The sequence below is a fragment of the Aquarana catesbeiana genome, linkage group LG11 (assembly GCF_042186555.1).
Source record: "Aquarana catesbeiana isolate 2022-GZ linkage group LG11, ASM4218655v1, whole genome shotgun sequence".
In the NCBI taxonomy this organism is placed as follows: domain Eukaryota; kingdom Metazoa; phylum Chordata; class Amphibia; order Anura; family Ranidae; genus Aquarana; species Aquarana catesbeiana.
In genome coordinates this window covers 119,831,351-119,846,805 of record NC_133334.1, presented here as the reverse complement: position 1 = coordinate 119,846,805, position 15,455 = coordinate 119,831,351, and the positions used below count along the sequence as shown (strand labels likewise).

Below are 15,455 nucleotides of genomic sequence, written 5' to 3'. Positions count from 1 at the left end.
TTTAGAGAGGAGCCTGCATAGAACCAGTTGCATGGATTAAGGAAGCCTGCTAAAGCCAGAAATAAGGTAAGTAATACACAGTACCCATGCGCCGCTATACTAAAGGAGCATTTAATCCTTGCAGTGTGTGGGGCCCCACGGCAAGGTCGATTTTGTCTCACTCCTGGGGTTAAGCTTTACTTTTTTTGTATGTTGGCTATTTGGCTTCTTGGAAATTGCCTAGACCTGCAATTTTTTGGGGTATAAGCTATAATTATCATTATTATTTTATACAGTATCTATAAATTATTTCAACGCGTAACAATATATACAAAGCGTAGAAGATACACCAAAACGGAAAGGCATAGAGCACAGAGATCATTTGAAGACAGATAATGGTACATGTGAGGGACAACAAAAATATCCGTAAAAACATCTGCAAATGTATAAAGCATACTGGTGCGAGAATGCAAGAGCTTGAGTTAGCATATTCAGTGGTTCAAAAGAGGGCAGTGTAAGGAATGTCCAGTCCAAAAAACAGCTTGGTTGGTAGAAAACGACAACAATGTCATGCTGTAACTTAGAACTGTGGGGTCCTGGAACTGAGGATAACTGTATATAAGCTATTATTTTTATTGTGAACTGACCGGTCATAACTCTTGCATTTTCTATTTACCTTTTAGACCCCTCATCTTCACCCACATTATGTGAACGATACAACTCACCGGTTGCTGGCACAGCTCGAAGGCGACTCTTTGTAGATTCAGAGAGCCCTTCTGATGGGGGAAGCCCAGCACAAGCTTCTCCACACTCTTCTGGTGAAACAAACACCACACCAGTTCCTGGGCAAACACTAGTAACAATGGCTACTGCTACAGTTACAGCAAACAACGGCCAGACGGTCACCATCCCTGTGCAAGGTGAGTTCACAGCTATGAGTGTATACCAAACAAAGTAGGAATATAGGTGATTTTTTTTTAAACGTACCATATAGTATTCAACAGCATACTATACAGAACACAAGACATATCCCGATCGTAGAGCCCGGTAAGGATGCGACCGGCGGCATCCAGCTCTAGGCACGCTGTGAGAAGAACGGATGGTGTTCCTCCCACTGTGTGACATCAGAAACCGCCCTGGGAAGCAGCCGATCAGACTGATCTGTGTCTGATTGGCTGCATTGGAGGCCAGAGATGAGATTTGGGGTCTGATAGACCCCAGATCTCTCCATAAAAAGGACCTTTCATTGCCCATGCTATTACAAGGAATATTCATCCCTTGTAATAGCAATAAAGTTTGTTAAAAAAAATAAATAAATGTTGGGCTTTAAGCATTTAACTACTTCAGCTCCGGAAGGATTTGCCCCCTTAATGACCAGGCCATTTTTTGCGATACAGCACTGCGTCGCTTTACCCGACAATTGCGCGGTCGTGCGACGATGTACCCAAACAAAATTGACCTCCTTTTTTTCCCACAAATAGAGCTTTCTTTTGGTGGTATTTGATCTCCTCTGCGGTTGTTATTTTTTGTGCTATAAACAAAGACCGGCAATTTTGAGAGAAAAAAAAAATTTTTTTTACGTTTTTGCTATAATACATATCCAAAAAAAAAAACACATTTATTCATCAGTTTAGACTGAGATATATTCTTCTACGTATTTTTGGTAAAAAAAAATTGCAATAGGCGTATATTGATTGGTTTGCGCAAAAGTTATCGCGTCTACAAACTATGGGATAGATTTAGGGACTTTTATTTATTTTTTATTGTTTTTACTAGTAATGGCGGTGATCTGCGATATTTAGCGGGACTGCGACATTGCGGCAGACAAATCTGACCCCAAATGACACTTTTTGTGGACCAGCGACATTATTACAGTGATCAGTGCTATAAAAATACACTGATCAATGTAAAAATGACACTGGCAGGGAAGGCGTTAACACTTGGGGTCAATCAAGGGGTTAAGTGTGTTCCCTCAGCGTGTTCAAAACTGTAGGGGATGGGCTACCAGGGACATGACAGAGATCACTGTTCCCGATCACTGGGAACAGTAGATCTCTGTCATAGTTACATAGTTTGTGTGGTTGAAGAAAGACACAAGTCCAACCTGTGTGTGTGCTTTTATGTCAGTATTACATTGTATATCCTTATATGTTGTGGTCGTTCAGGTGCCTATCTAATAGTTTTTTTAATTATCCATGCTCCCCGCTGAAACCACTGCCTGTGGAAGAGAATTCCACATCCTTACTGCTCTTACAGTAAAAAACCCTCTACGCAGTTTAAGGTTAAACCGCTTCTCTTCTAATTTTAGTGAATGGCCACGTGACTTTTTAAATTCCATTTCACGGAAAAGTTTTATCCCTATTGTGGGGTCACCAGTACAGTATTTGTACATTGAAATCATATCCCCACTCAAGCGTCTCTTCTCCAGAGAGAATAAGTTCAGTGCTCCTAATCCTTCCTCATAACTAAGATCCTTCAGTCCCATTTTTGGCTTTGTTGCCCTTCTCTGGACTCTCTCCAGTTCCAACACATCCTACCTGAGGACTGGTGCCCATAACTAGACGGCATACTCCAGGTGCAGCCGGACCAGAGTCTTGTAGACCTTTTTAATGACCGTATTCTGTTGGCTTTGCTTGCAGCAGCTTGGCATTGCATGCCATTGCTGAGCCTATCCTCTACTAGGACCCCCAGGTCCTTTTCCATCCTAGATCCCCCCAGAGGTTCTCACCCTAGTGAGTAGATTGCATGCATATTTTTGCCACCCAAATGCATTATTTTACATTTTTCTACATTATACCACATTTGCCAAGTAGTTGCCCACCACATTCATTTGTTCAGATCTTTTTGCAAGGTTTCCACATCCTGCTGAGAAATTATTGCCCTGCTTAGCTTAGTATCGTCCAGTTCTGAGATTGAGCTGTTTATCCCATCCTCCAGATCGTTTATGAATAAATTAAATATTGTTGGTCCCAGGACAGAACTGGACTATTCCGAGTACTCCCCATTTACCACCACCCTCTGAACTCACCCCCGTAGACAGTTTTCAATCCACGTACTCACCCTTTGGTCCATGCTGATAGACCTTAGTTTGTACAGTAAGCGTTTATGGGGAACTGTATCAAATGCCTTTGCAAAATCCAGATTCACCACATCTACGGGCCTTCCTTTATCTAAATGGCAGCTCACCTCCTCATAGAAGGTTAATAGATTGATTTGGCAAGGAAGATTCTTCATGAATCCATGCTGATTACTGCTAATGATACAGTTTTCATTACTAAAATCTTGTATATAGTGCCTTATCATCCCCTCCAAGAGCTTGCATACTATTGATGTTAGGCTAACTTGTCTTTTTTAAATATTGGTGCTACACTGGTGCTACACCGAGGGTCCTTAAGCAACTGGGTTGCTTAAGGACCCTCAGATGCAAGCCATCTGGTCCCGGTGACTTATTAATGTTAAGTTTTTCAAGTCTATTTCTAATTCTATCCTCTGTTAACCATGGGGGGGGTTTGCTTCCTGTGTCGTGTCATGAGGATAACCATTGCGGTTTTGGTTACTGAAGCCCCCCATTTCCCTCGTGAAGACTGAGGACCTTCGCCATCTCTCCATCCTTAGTAACCAGTTCCCTTCATCATTCTTTATGGGACCAATATGATCTGACCTCCCTTTCTTACTATTTCATGTTTCCTGTCAGAATGGGGAACCGCTTGTTTACACTGGCAGATCCCCAATCTGCCGGTGTACTAGGTGATCGTGGGTCGCTGGCAATCATCGAGTCCGCCCAACCCGCGGTCGCTCATCTGGCGTACAGGTATGGTCATTTGCGTAGCGCTGCCAACCTGCCACAGTATATCTGCGTGAGCTGGTCGGCAAGTGGTTAAATAGACCCACACCCTATCCCTTCAGGTGCTGAAGTTAATAGGTGACAGGTGCATTCCTTAATGTAGAGAAGGGAATGATTTCACCAGAGTGCGTTAGTACCTAGCCCTGCTGTGAACAGCTGCTGGCCATAGACATAGGAAAGGGTTCAAATTCAATGTTTTCAATGAATAATAAAGTGTAAAAGTCATGTTTCTTTGTTCTGCTGATGTATTTGTGCAACATATTCATCAGAATCTGCACGGTTCACTTCAAAGAAGATCAGTCAGGAATGGGCTTGTTTGATTGCATTCTAAAAATGTTGTCTCTTTTATTCTTTTTAGGTATTGCAAATGAAAATGGAGGAATCACGTTTTTTCCAGTGCAAGTTAATGTGAGTGGACAAGCTCACAATGTGGCTAGTGCCATACAGCCACTCACAGCCCAGACCCTTGCTGGCTCTTTAACTACTCAGCAGATGCAGGTTGCAGGACAAGTAACTATCCCGCAGGTCTCTCCAAGAAAGCAAAGTCTCTGCAGCAAAATGAAGAAGGCGGGATCTTTGTCTCTCTTTTGTAGAAGGGTAAGTACACTAGAGGCATTGTCCAAAACATCTTGAGACTTCTAGGGTTTTTGACATTGTCAGTGACCTCTGTTGTGGCCTGTACACACCATCAGAAAATCGTACGCAATATACCAAAGCGATCGTACGATAATCTTATCGTTAGTACAAAGCTTTCAAGAGCCAATCACAACAGTTCATGTACAACACAAATACACTACAACACATTACACCACTTCACTTACATTCTACGACAATTTTTGTACATTTAGTAAACGCTTCATTTTCGATATGAGACTAGAATGCAAAAAAAAAAAAAAACACAGGCGATCATTCGTCCAATAATTTTGTGTGTGCCAGGCATTTGCTCTATCAGCTCAAACTGTTTCCAAAAGTGATCAGTTGGAATCACTAGCAGTGATGTGTGTTCCCCCTGCTGAGCTGTATCAACCTAGTATAGATATACAGCATATACAGTATAGAGATTAGGAACATTCCCCACATTACTCTGTCATGGAATTAAGCTTTCCACTCCAATGCTTATTTGATTAGTCCGCCTAACAGAGAAAATGGTTCCTTATTGTTTATGGCAGATCCAAATATGGCCAAAGAACCTATAGCCAATATCATGAACATGGAGGGAATTAGAGCGCACAGTGTCTGCCGATTCCGTTTTTTTTAAATTTTTTTTTATTCGTCATCACACAGTGTAAATTGACCAGGTAGTTCAGCCATTTCACCTATGAGTTGTATCTTATCAAAGGCTCTGTGAGTCCTAGGCTGTATTTTATGTATTTCTCTTTGCCTTATTATTAAAAAATGTATATGCCCTTTTTTAAAATAAGGTTTACCACTTGGCCAGTGTTCGTCTTCGTGAACTCTGCCATAAGTTGGAGGTTTCTGATGATCTTCGTAAAAAGATCTGGACTTGCTTTGAGTTCTCTCTTGTCCATCATCCCACTTTGATGACAGACCGACATCTGGACCAGCTTTTGATGTGTGCAATCTATATGATGGCTAAGGTGAAACTTACAGATTTATTTCTTGTTTTTTGGGGCTTAGAATATAATAATTGTTAGCGCTTTGGACAAAGAGATAATAATGTAATTTTTAAAATCTGGCAATGTAATTTATTACCTCTTTTACTTCATTGGTATCAGGTGACAAGAGAAGATACATCTTTCCACAACATTATGAGATGTTATCGTACCCAGCCTCATGCACAGAGTCATGTAAGTCAAGCAGCTCCTCACCTTAAAGCACTTTGTCACCCACATGTAGTTTACCTCAACATGGATCATTTCTTTTTAGAGATTACATTTATTTATAGACAGATTGTCAACATCAAAAGGAATGTATTTTGTTTTGTATACATAATCTTTTTTTTCTGTTAACCAGAGCTAAAAAAATTATTTGCAAAAAATATATACTTTTAGGTTAAATGTGAAATCTTTTGCATTTTCTATTTTCATATCCAGCCAATAGATGGGGATCTTAGTTCATTTTAATATGTTTTCCAAGCTATCTTTATCCACTTTCTTAAAAAAAGAAATTCATAGATCTCAATAGCTCAAGCTGGAATTTGCACACAAGTGAACAAGCCAGAGCAGTGAGTTATCTTCTCCTCTCCCTTCTTTTCTACTGTCACAGTCACTCCCTCCATAGTTTCAGTTTTATCTGACACGCCCCCTTTTTAAGCTAGAGCCCTTCTGAGTTTGAGCTAGAGCCTTTCACTCTGCATGTAGTGCAAGTTTTGCAGGGCTCAAGCTCTGGCTCACAGGGGGGTGTGCAGTAGTATGGTAACAGTGGGGGACAGACGTTCTTTATGACTGTGGATTGCTTTACCACTTACACAAATTGCATGACTAGCAACTTAGGCCTTGTTTAGATGTGCTTTAGATTGGATATCAGTGTTAATCAAGCTTTTGTAAAGCATTTTCCTAACACTTGGCAAATTTTGAGCAGCATTGTTGAAGCCCGTGAAAAATTCTTCAGGTCTAGTCTGGAAATGTTGAACACAGATTTTAATGGGAGTGCTTGGCTGTCACCTTAAATAAGCTTCTAGCAGGCTTTTAACAAGGTTCACTTAGTGCTGTAGCATATGGATGTCCGCTAGGAGCTTGCTTTTTTTTTTCAAGTATAACATTTTTATTACATTTCCAGTATAAAAATACAGTTGGATAAAATATAACTATTTTATAAAATGTAAACAGTATAAAATACAATTACATCAGAGTAGGTGAGTCTCCATAAAAGGTAGCTAGTGTCCAGTTTATGCAGTATCAAAACTGTGCTTTTACAATAAGGTTTGATATAGAAACGTGCCATTGCAGTGGAAAGGTTATTAAATTTGGAGAATCTTAAACCACATCCTGTCTTATAAGGTATATACATATAATCACCTTAAAGGTTTGTTAATATGAAAAGTAATTAAACAAGGAACATAGAAAACAAACATTTCTGTTCAGGTACTATGGCACACCAGCCAAAGAAGAGCCTACGATAACAAATAGATCCCATAAGGATAGGTTTGAGAACTTAAATAAGATGTTAATTCTGAGTGAGGTCACAATGGGCTGACCATATGTCCTATACTGTGTAAAACTGTTTTTGCCTCCCTATTTGGTAGGCTACCTGTTTTTCATATGTCAAAATCAAGTCTAGTTGTATAACTTTGGAAACATTGGGGGTTAAAGTGTTACTAAACCCAGGACCCTGCATTCACTATATCTGGTCTCCTACAGTACAAAGAACATGAAAATACAATTATTTTAGTAAATATATACTGCTAAATACCTTTTCTCATCAGCAGTGTATAGCGGTCTTGTGACTTCTATCAGTGTCCAGCCAAGTACTGGTTAAAGCTTGCAGGAGGAGTTTTCTGAATAACTTATGATACTGCAAGACCCCAGACCCTGTCTGGACAGTGCTGATTGGCCTTGTGCTGATCACATACATCCTCCCAAGAAAAAAAAAAAAAAACTTCTCTAGCAATACACACCGAAATTGAACATGTGCAGCCTGACTCCATAGACTCTGTGTTATCAGAAAATTATTAGGAGTCAGTGGAAGGATGGGAGGATCAGAGAAGACAGGATCAGACAGCCTTTTTTCACAATGCGGAGGATTAACCCCTTAGGTTCCACAGTGAGTATAACAAACATGCATTACTGCATATACAGACTGATTTTACTGTTGTGGGTTTAGTAACACTTTAAGTTACATTTCCACTTTCTAAGTATATTCATTCTGGCTGCGCAGATTATGTGCATATTCACAGGTCTGAGCTCAGGAGGGAAGCTGTTTGTATCCACACTGAGGAGAGCCTGGGCTTGGTCAGTTCTCAAAATGCATCCTGTGATATTAGAAAGTAACATGAATATTGCATTCATAAAACTCTTTGTGTGGGCAGCTCCCTAGTATGTGGTACTATATTCCCTCCTGTGAATAGACATGCCACCATAAATTATCATTGGATGAAGATAATTTAGCGATGCGTAATGGGGTCATGTACCATCTGTGTTGTATTTTTTGAGAAAGTTCACACTAGAGTATCTATGATTGTTTTGAATGAACCTGCTCATTGGGTATCTGTAAATGTTCCTTTTCCCATTTTGCTAATGAAGAAGTCTTATTGAACATATCTTTGGATTGGAAGTGTAAAGTAACGTGTACAGTATAGTAATTCCTCAGTACCTTCTTTCCTTTATGGGTACTGTGAGGTTAGGTATAGGATTGCTCCATAAATTTTAGGACATTTGGCATATAGAGAGTTCCCTGGTATTTGGAAGTCCCCCCTCAGATATGGTCTGCTATGAAAAAAAAAAAAAGGCCAGTGTGATAGGTTACCTTTGCAGAAGATAAACCCTGTTTCCAGAAACATGGCTGGCCTTGTCTTTGTAATCCATCTTTTCTGTTAAGTGGCCAAAATTAGAGATACTGTCTGGACTTTGGAGATCTGTTATGCATTAAGCTGAATGGGAAACCTCGCAGGAGCAGGGCACAGCAAGATATATTCAAGGCTGCAGTCAATATTTTTTTGAACTTAGGAAATATCTTTAGCAAAAATTAAATGTGAATATAAAAATGACAGAGGTAACGTTTTAGTGAAAGTCCGGCTTTCCTCCAAAAAAAGAAAGTCAGTGGGTAATTGCTTCCTATTGCTATGTTGTATTTTCTAAATTTTTCAGGTTTACAGAAGTGTCCTAATAAAAGCAAGGAGGAGGCGACAATCTGGTGGTAGTGACCATTCAACATCAGAGAACAACAGAGAGCTTGGTAAGATGAACTTCTCATGTGCAAGTGAATGCCCAGAACTCCTTTTTTTAAGCTTTCTTTACAAGTAGTGTAGTGGTGACAACACAAAGTTTGTGACTTCCCCATGATTTCCCCACCCAATTGGGAAACAAATCTCTTCAATGTTGGATAATGGCTGACTGCATGCGTGCTTTCCCTTAAAGAGATCCTGTCACCAACTTAAAAAATTGCCAGTAAAAACATAGAAGAATCCAGCATTTTAAATGTTTACTTGCAGTATTTTTTTCCATAAGCAATGTTTTATTCACTTCCAATGTACCTTTTGAACTTGAACTTGAGCTAAGGAATTTTACCAATTCCATAGCACAGCTGCAGCTTCTGCTCTCTCTTGCTATGGCATAGTCCTCTTACCTTCTTGGCGTGTCTAATTGCTGTTTGTACTGGCCCTGGTCCTCTGCCTCTACACCAGGGGTGTCAAAAACAATTTCACTGTGGGCCACATCAACAGTATGGTTGCCCTCAAAGGGCCAGTTGTATCTGTGAGACTATGTATCTACTCTTTTATTATTCAGGAGTGCATTACGTACATGGTGCAGAGTACACAAGTATGCTGCGTACAGGGTGCATAATTTTAGGAGTGCATTACGTACATGGTGCAGAGTACAGGAGTATGCTGCGTACAGGGTGCAGAATTTTAGGAGTGCATTATGTACATGGTGCAGAGTACAGGAGTATGTTGCGTACAAGGTGCAGAATTCAGGAGTGCATTATGTACATGATGCAGAGTACAGTAGTATGCTGCGTACAGGTTGCATAATTTTAGGAGTGCATTACGTACATGGTGCAGAGTACAGGAGTATGCCACCTACAAGGTGCAGAATTCAGGAGTGCATTATGTACAGGGTGCAGAGTTCAGGAGTACGCTGTGTACAGGGTGCAGATTCAGGAGTACGCTGCATGCAGAGATCTATAGAATGCTGCGTACAGGGTGCAGAATTCAGGAGTACACTACGTAGATGGTGCAGGGTTCAGGAGTTTTCTACGTACAAGGTGCAAAGTTCAGGAGTTCACTACTTATAGGATGCAGAGTTAAGGAGTATGCTGCACACACAGTGCAGAGTTCAGTAGTATTCTGCTTACAGGGTGAAAAGTTCAGGTGCATGCTGTGTACAGGGTGCAGAGTTCAGGAGTTCGGTATGTACAGGATGTGCAGAGTTAAAAATACGTACATGGTGCAAAGTTCAGGAGTTCACTGCGTACAGGGTGCAGAGTCCAGGAGTATGCTGCCTACAGGGTGCAGAGTTCAGGAGTACGCTGTGTACAGGGTGCAGAGTTCAGGAGTATTCTGTGTGCAGAGTTCTGGAGTATGCTCCATACAGGGTGCAGAGTTCAGGAGTTCGCTGCATACAGGGTTCAGGAGTTTTCTACGTACAGGGTGCAGAGTTCAGGAGTTTGCTGCATACAGGGTTCAGGAGTCCACTACTTATAGGATGCAGAGTTAAGGAGTATGCTGCGCACACAGTGCAGAGTTCAGTAGTACTCTGTGCACAGGGTGCAGAGTTCAGGAGTATTCTGCGTACAGGGTGCAGAGTTCAGGAGTTTGGTACGTACAGGGTGCAGAGTTAAAAAGTACATACATGGTGCAGAGTTCAGGAGTTCACTGCATACAGAGTTCAGGAGCACGCTGTGTACAGGGTGCAGAGTTCAGGAGTATGCTGCCTACAGGGTGCAGAGTTCAGGAGTATGCTGCCTACAGGGTGCAGAGTTCAGGAGTATGCTGCCTACAGGGTGCAGAGTTCAGGAGTATGCTGCCTACAGGGTGCAGAGTTCAGGAGTACTCTGTGTACAGGGTGCAGAGTTCAGGAGTACGCTGCGTGCAGAGTTCTGGAGTATTCTGCGTACAGGGTGCAGAATTCAGGAGTACACTACGTACATGGTGCAGAGTTTAGGAGTTCTCTGCATACAGGGTTCAGGAGTTTTCTACGTACAGGGTGCAGAGTTCAGAAGTTCGCTATGTACAGGGTGCAGAGTTCAGGAATTCACTACTTATAGGTTGCAGAGTTAAGGACTATGCTGTGCACACGGTGCAAAGTTCAGTAGTATGCTATGTACAGGGTGCAGAGTTCAGGAGTATTCTGCGTACAGGGTGCAGAGTTCAGGAGCATGCTGTGTACAGGGTGCAGAGTTCAGGAGTTCGGTATGTACAGGGTGCAGAGTTAAAAAGTATGTACATGGTGCAGAGTTCAGGAGTTCTTTGCATACAGGGTGCAGAGTTCTGGATACAGGGTGCAGAGTTCTGGAGTACGCTGCGTACAGGGTGCAGAGTTCAGGAGTACACTGCATGCAGGGTGCAGAGTTCTGGATACAGGGTGCAGAGTTCTGGAGTACGCTGCGTACAGGGTGCAGAGTTCAGGAGTATGCTATGTACTACAGGGTGCATAATTTAGAGGTGTGCCCCCCCCCCCCAAAGCTTCCTCGCATCTATAATCTCTCCTACCTTTCCCTATGTAGCCAGCTCTAGTACTGCCCTCTGTACGCAGCTCTCTCTTCCACCCATGTATTTGGCTCTGTTATACTTCCCTGTGTAGGCGGTGCTGTTTTGCAGGGAGATTCTTCTTACTCAGATTCTGGAGAGCTGTTCCCTCCGTGCCCCTTCCCCCCTCTTGTGAGGAAACTGTTATATCTGGAAACCTCAAAAGGAAAGCTGTCCCAGCTGTGACAGAGGGGGGATGAGGGTGAGAGTCAGGGGTGGCGGAATGGAGTTCTGCCACAATATGGCTGCAAAATGGTGTGAGGGCCACATGACAAGGCCTGGTGGGCCCGATTTGGCCTGTGGGCTTTCTGTTTGACATATGTGCTCTACATGCACCTCACTATATAGCATTTTATGTTGTGGAAGGAGCAAAGTGGAATACTATGGAGTGACAGCTCAGTCTGCTGGGGTAGCTGACATCACATCCAAGATAGTGGTGCCCAGCAGCAGTCTCAGGGTTTTTAGATGTCTGCACAATAGACATTTTAACAGATGAATAACATGCTGTTTGGGGATGTCCCCATTAGTCTCATGTATTACTCTATAAATGATAGGAAAAAAGGGTTATTTTTGTACTCCCTTGTTATTCTTCTTCTTCCTTTAACCACTTGCTTACTGGGCACTTAAACCCCCCTCCTGCCCAGACCAATTTTCAGCTTTCAGCGCTCACACTTTGAATGACAATTACTCAGTCATGTAATACTGTACCCAAATGAATTTTTTGTCCTTTTTTTCATACAAATAGAGCTTTCTTTTGGTGGTATTTGATCAGCTCTGGGTTTTTTATTTTTTGCGCTATAAATGAAAAGAGGCCGAAAATTTTGAAAAAAAACGAATTTTTCTTAGTTTCTGTGATAACATTTTGCAAATTATTAATTTTTCTTCATAAATTTTGGCCACAATTTATAATGCTACATATCTTTGGTAAAAATAACCCAAATTAGTGGATATTATTTGATCCGTGTGAAAGTTAGAGAGTCTACAAGCTGTGGTGCAAATCATAAAAAATTGATCACATCTGATATACTGACGGCCTATCTCATTTCTTGCGACCCGAACAAGTCAGGAAAGTACAAATACCCCCCAAATGACCCCTTTTTTGAAAGTAGACAATCCAAGGTATTTAGTAAGATGCATGGTGAGCTTTTTGATGTTGTCATTTTTCCCACAATTCATTGCAAAATGAAGATTTTTTTATTTTTAATTTTTTTCCCCACAAAATTGTCATTGTAATAGGTTATTTCTCTCACATGGCATGTACAGTATATACCACAAATGACACCCCAAAATACATTCTGCTACTCCTCCTGAGTATTACGATACCACATGTGTGGGACTTTTTCACTGCCTGGCCACATACAGAGGCCCAACATGCAGGGAGCACCATCAGGTGTTCTAGGAGCATAAATTACACATCTAACTTGTTGACTACCTATTACATTTTTGAAGGCCCTGGAGCACCAGGGCAGTGACACTGATGGCAGATGGCACTGATACATGGCACTGATGACAGATGGCACTGATACGTGGCACTGATGACAGATGGCACTAATACGTGGCACTGATGACAGATGGCACTAATACGTGGCACTGATGACACATGACACTGATGACAGATGGCACTTATATGTGGCACTGACGATAGATGGCACTAATACGTGGCACTGATGACAGATGGCACTAATACGTGGCACTGACAGATGGCACCAATACGTGGCACTGATGACACATGACACTAATGACAGATGGCACTTATATGTGGCACTGATGACAGATGGCACTAATACTTGGCACTGATGACAGATGGCACTAATACGTGGCACTGATGACATGTGACAATGACAGATGGCACTGATACGTGGCACTGATGACATATGACAGATGCCACTGATACGTGGCACTGATGACACATGACACTGATAACAGATGGCACGTGACACTGACAGGTGGCACTGATGACAGATGGCACTAATATGTGGCACTGATGACAGATGATAGTGGGGACAGATGGCAGTGGGGACAGATGGCAGATGGCAGTGGGGACGGATGGCAGTGGGAACAGATGACAGTGGGGACGGATGGCACTGATGGCAGTGGGGACGGATGGCAGTGGGGACGGATGACAGTGGGGACACATGACAGTGGGGATGGATGGCACTGACATGACTTTTTTTTCGTTTTTTTATTTTTTTTACACTCAACGCTGCAGTGGTTTGCTCTCCCTCCTCACATGCTGTCTCTGTGTGAGGAGGGAGAGCCGGCGATGAGAGATGATCTCATATGTTTACATATGAGATCATCTCTCATTGGCACAGCCGATCGCACTGTAAACGGCCGCTGTGATTGGCCGTTTATGGCGATCTGTGACTGGCTGTGTCCGAGGGACATGGCCAGCACAGAACTTCCCCGATGCGCGCCCGCGGGAGTGCACATCGTGGAAGTAAACAGCAGGATGTCCAGGGACGGCCACCTGGCAGTTAGCGTCCGCGCTGCAGCCATCTTTCGGCTATAGCGGGGGCGCAAAGTGGTTAAACTAAGAAACCAATGCCTGGAGGGAGGTTATAGCCCATGGAGGGGAGTGTCCAGCTTCCTAAGGGCAGGGCTTGTACCCTACAATTTCCAGAGTCCCCTAGGAAAAGAAAATTGCATTGAGTACAGAAATTCTTTTACAAACAAAGAAGATATATATCGCTTCCAGCTGATCACTCGCTTACTGCCTTATAGTCCCACTGCTGTGTGAAGTTGCTAGCCAACTAGCACATGAGAACACAAAAGCACCAGTTTGGAATACTGCAAGACGGATAAAACACCACACAAATATTCGTACAAATAAGCGCATGTAGCTTGCGAAACGTGTTACCAATTGCTTTGTCCCCCGCTCTGTGATGTTTTTATCCGTCTGTCTACAATACAGCTGAAGAAGAGAGCAGCATTCCAAACTGGTGCTTTTGTGTTCTACAGACATTTCCTATTTGTGAAATTTTAAATGCCACGAATCTGAGAGTTCAAGCTCTTTTTCTGTGATTTTAGTATTTTAATATTGCTTTTAAATAAATTATTTCGTTCACTGTACTGCCAACTTAAAAGAATAAATACTAAATACTTTTATGGGATTCCCATTTTGACATGTATCTAGCAGTTTCTCAGCCTACCAAGTCTAGTGAGTAGCTCTGACCAAGGAAATAATGCTTTGTTCCCATGAATGCTAACCCTAGAGGAAATCTAATGGAGGTCTGTCTTATTTTTCCTTCAATTTTACAAGGATACTTCGACAAACTAAGCATGAATATTTATGAAAAGGTCTTCTAAGAAAAATATCCTTTAGCAGTGAGATATTTTCCATATGTTTGTCCAGAGCTATGCCTACCTTTGGGTAGCTATGCTATATTGAATTCTATCCTGTACCTTTCAGACTAGGCAGTGAGCTGCCTTAAGCTGGCCATACAATGTTGTTTTTTTTTCATTCAGCCAGCGGACTGAACTACAAAAAAAAAAATGATGGACTCCTCCATCTGTTAGTCCCCCTATCCCCCTGCCTGGACATTATATTCTGACAGCTGCACCTGCAAGAAATATTTTCCAACATGTACCTTCAACAGATGTCAAACAACTGATTTCTGTTGAGTGGGGATGGCCACATACTGATCAAAATTCGGCTGGCCCTTGCTAAACCAGCAACATTTCAAACAGTAAATGGCCAGCTTTAGAAATCTATGTGCAGTTAGCAGTCTCATTGTGTCTAATTACTTTTTTGTTGTGCCATATACTTTGCAGGGAGCAGAGAGCCTAGTCCAGTAATGCGATCCAGTAGCACTTTACCTGTACCCCAGCCGAACAGTGCCCCACCAACACCCACACGACTGACTGGAGCCAACAGTGACATGGAAGAGGAGGAGAGAGGAGACCTCGTTCAGTTTTACAACAACATTTACATTGAAAAAATGAAAAACTTTGCAATGAAATACACGCAGCCAAATGCGGTAAATGTGCTTTGTCTTCCAAAATGTGTTTTTTTTTTTGTGCACAGTATTTAAAACCAAACATCTGTAAAGCGGAACCCCAGGCGCAGACATCTGTATAAATTCATAAGTGAAAAAATTTAGACATGTACTGGTCAGGTGTGTTAAATGTGCAGATCATTTCTGTTAACTGTAAAGTTCATTCGTATGTATAGACTGGATAATAAAGCCAACGCTCTACTCCCAACTGCAATGAAAGTTGTGCCTCTTATACACAGAAACACAGAAGAGTGAGTGTCCTTTCACC

The 15,455-nt window shown here is 42.1% G+C and overlaps 1 protein-coding gene across 4 annotated transcripts in view; it reads left to right on the top strand.

Annotated features, from left to right (window-relative positions):
* Nucleotides 1-15,455, top strand: part of RBL2 (RB transcriptional corepressor like 2) — a 176,289-nt gene that overhangs the window by 145,739 nt on the left and 15,095 nt on the right. For all 4 annotated transcript variants that reach the window (XM_073604963.1, XM_073604962.1, XM_073604964.1 and 1 more), the window contains 6 exons: nt 663-899; nt 4,182-4,420; nt 5,245-5,421; nt 5,560-5,631; nt 8,590-8,677; nt 14,964-15,169. In XM_073604963.1, coding sequence (XP_073461064.1) covers nt 663-899; nt 4,182-4,420; nt 5,245-5,421; nt 5,560-5,631; nt 8,590-8,677; nt 14,964-15,169 — 1,019 coding nt within the window. The remainder of the gene's footprint in view (nt 1-662; nt 900-4,181; nt 4,421-5,244; nt 5,422-5,559; nt 5,632-8,589; nt 8,678-14,963; nt 15,170-15,455) is intronic.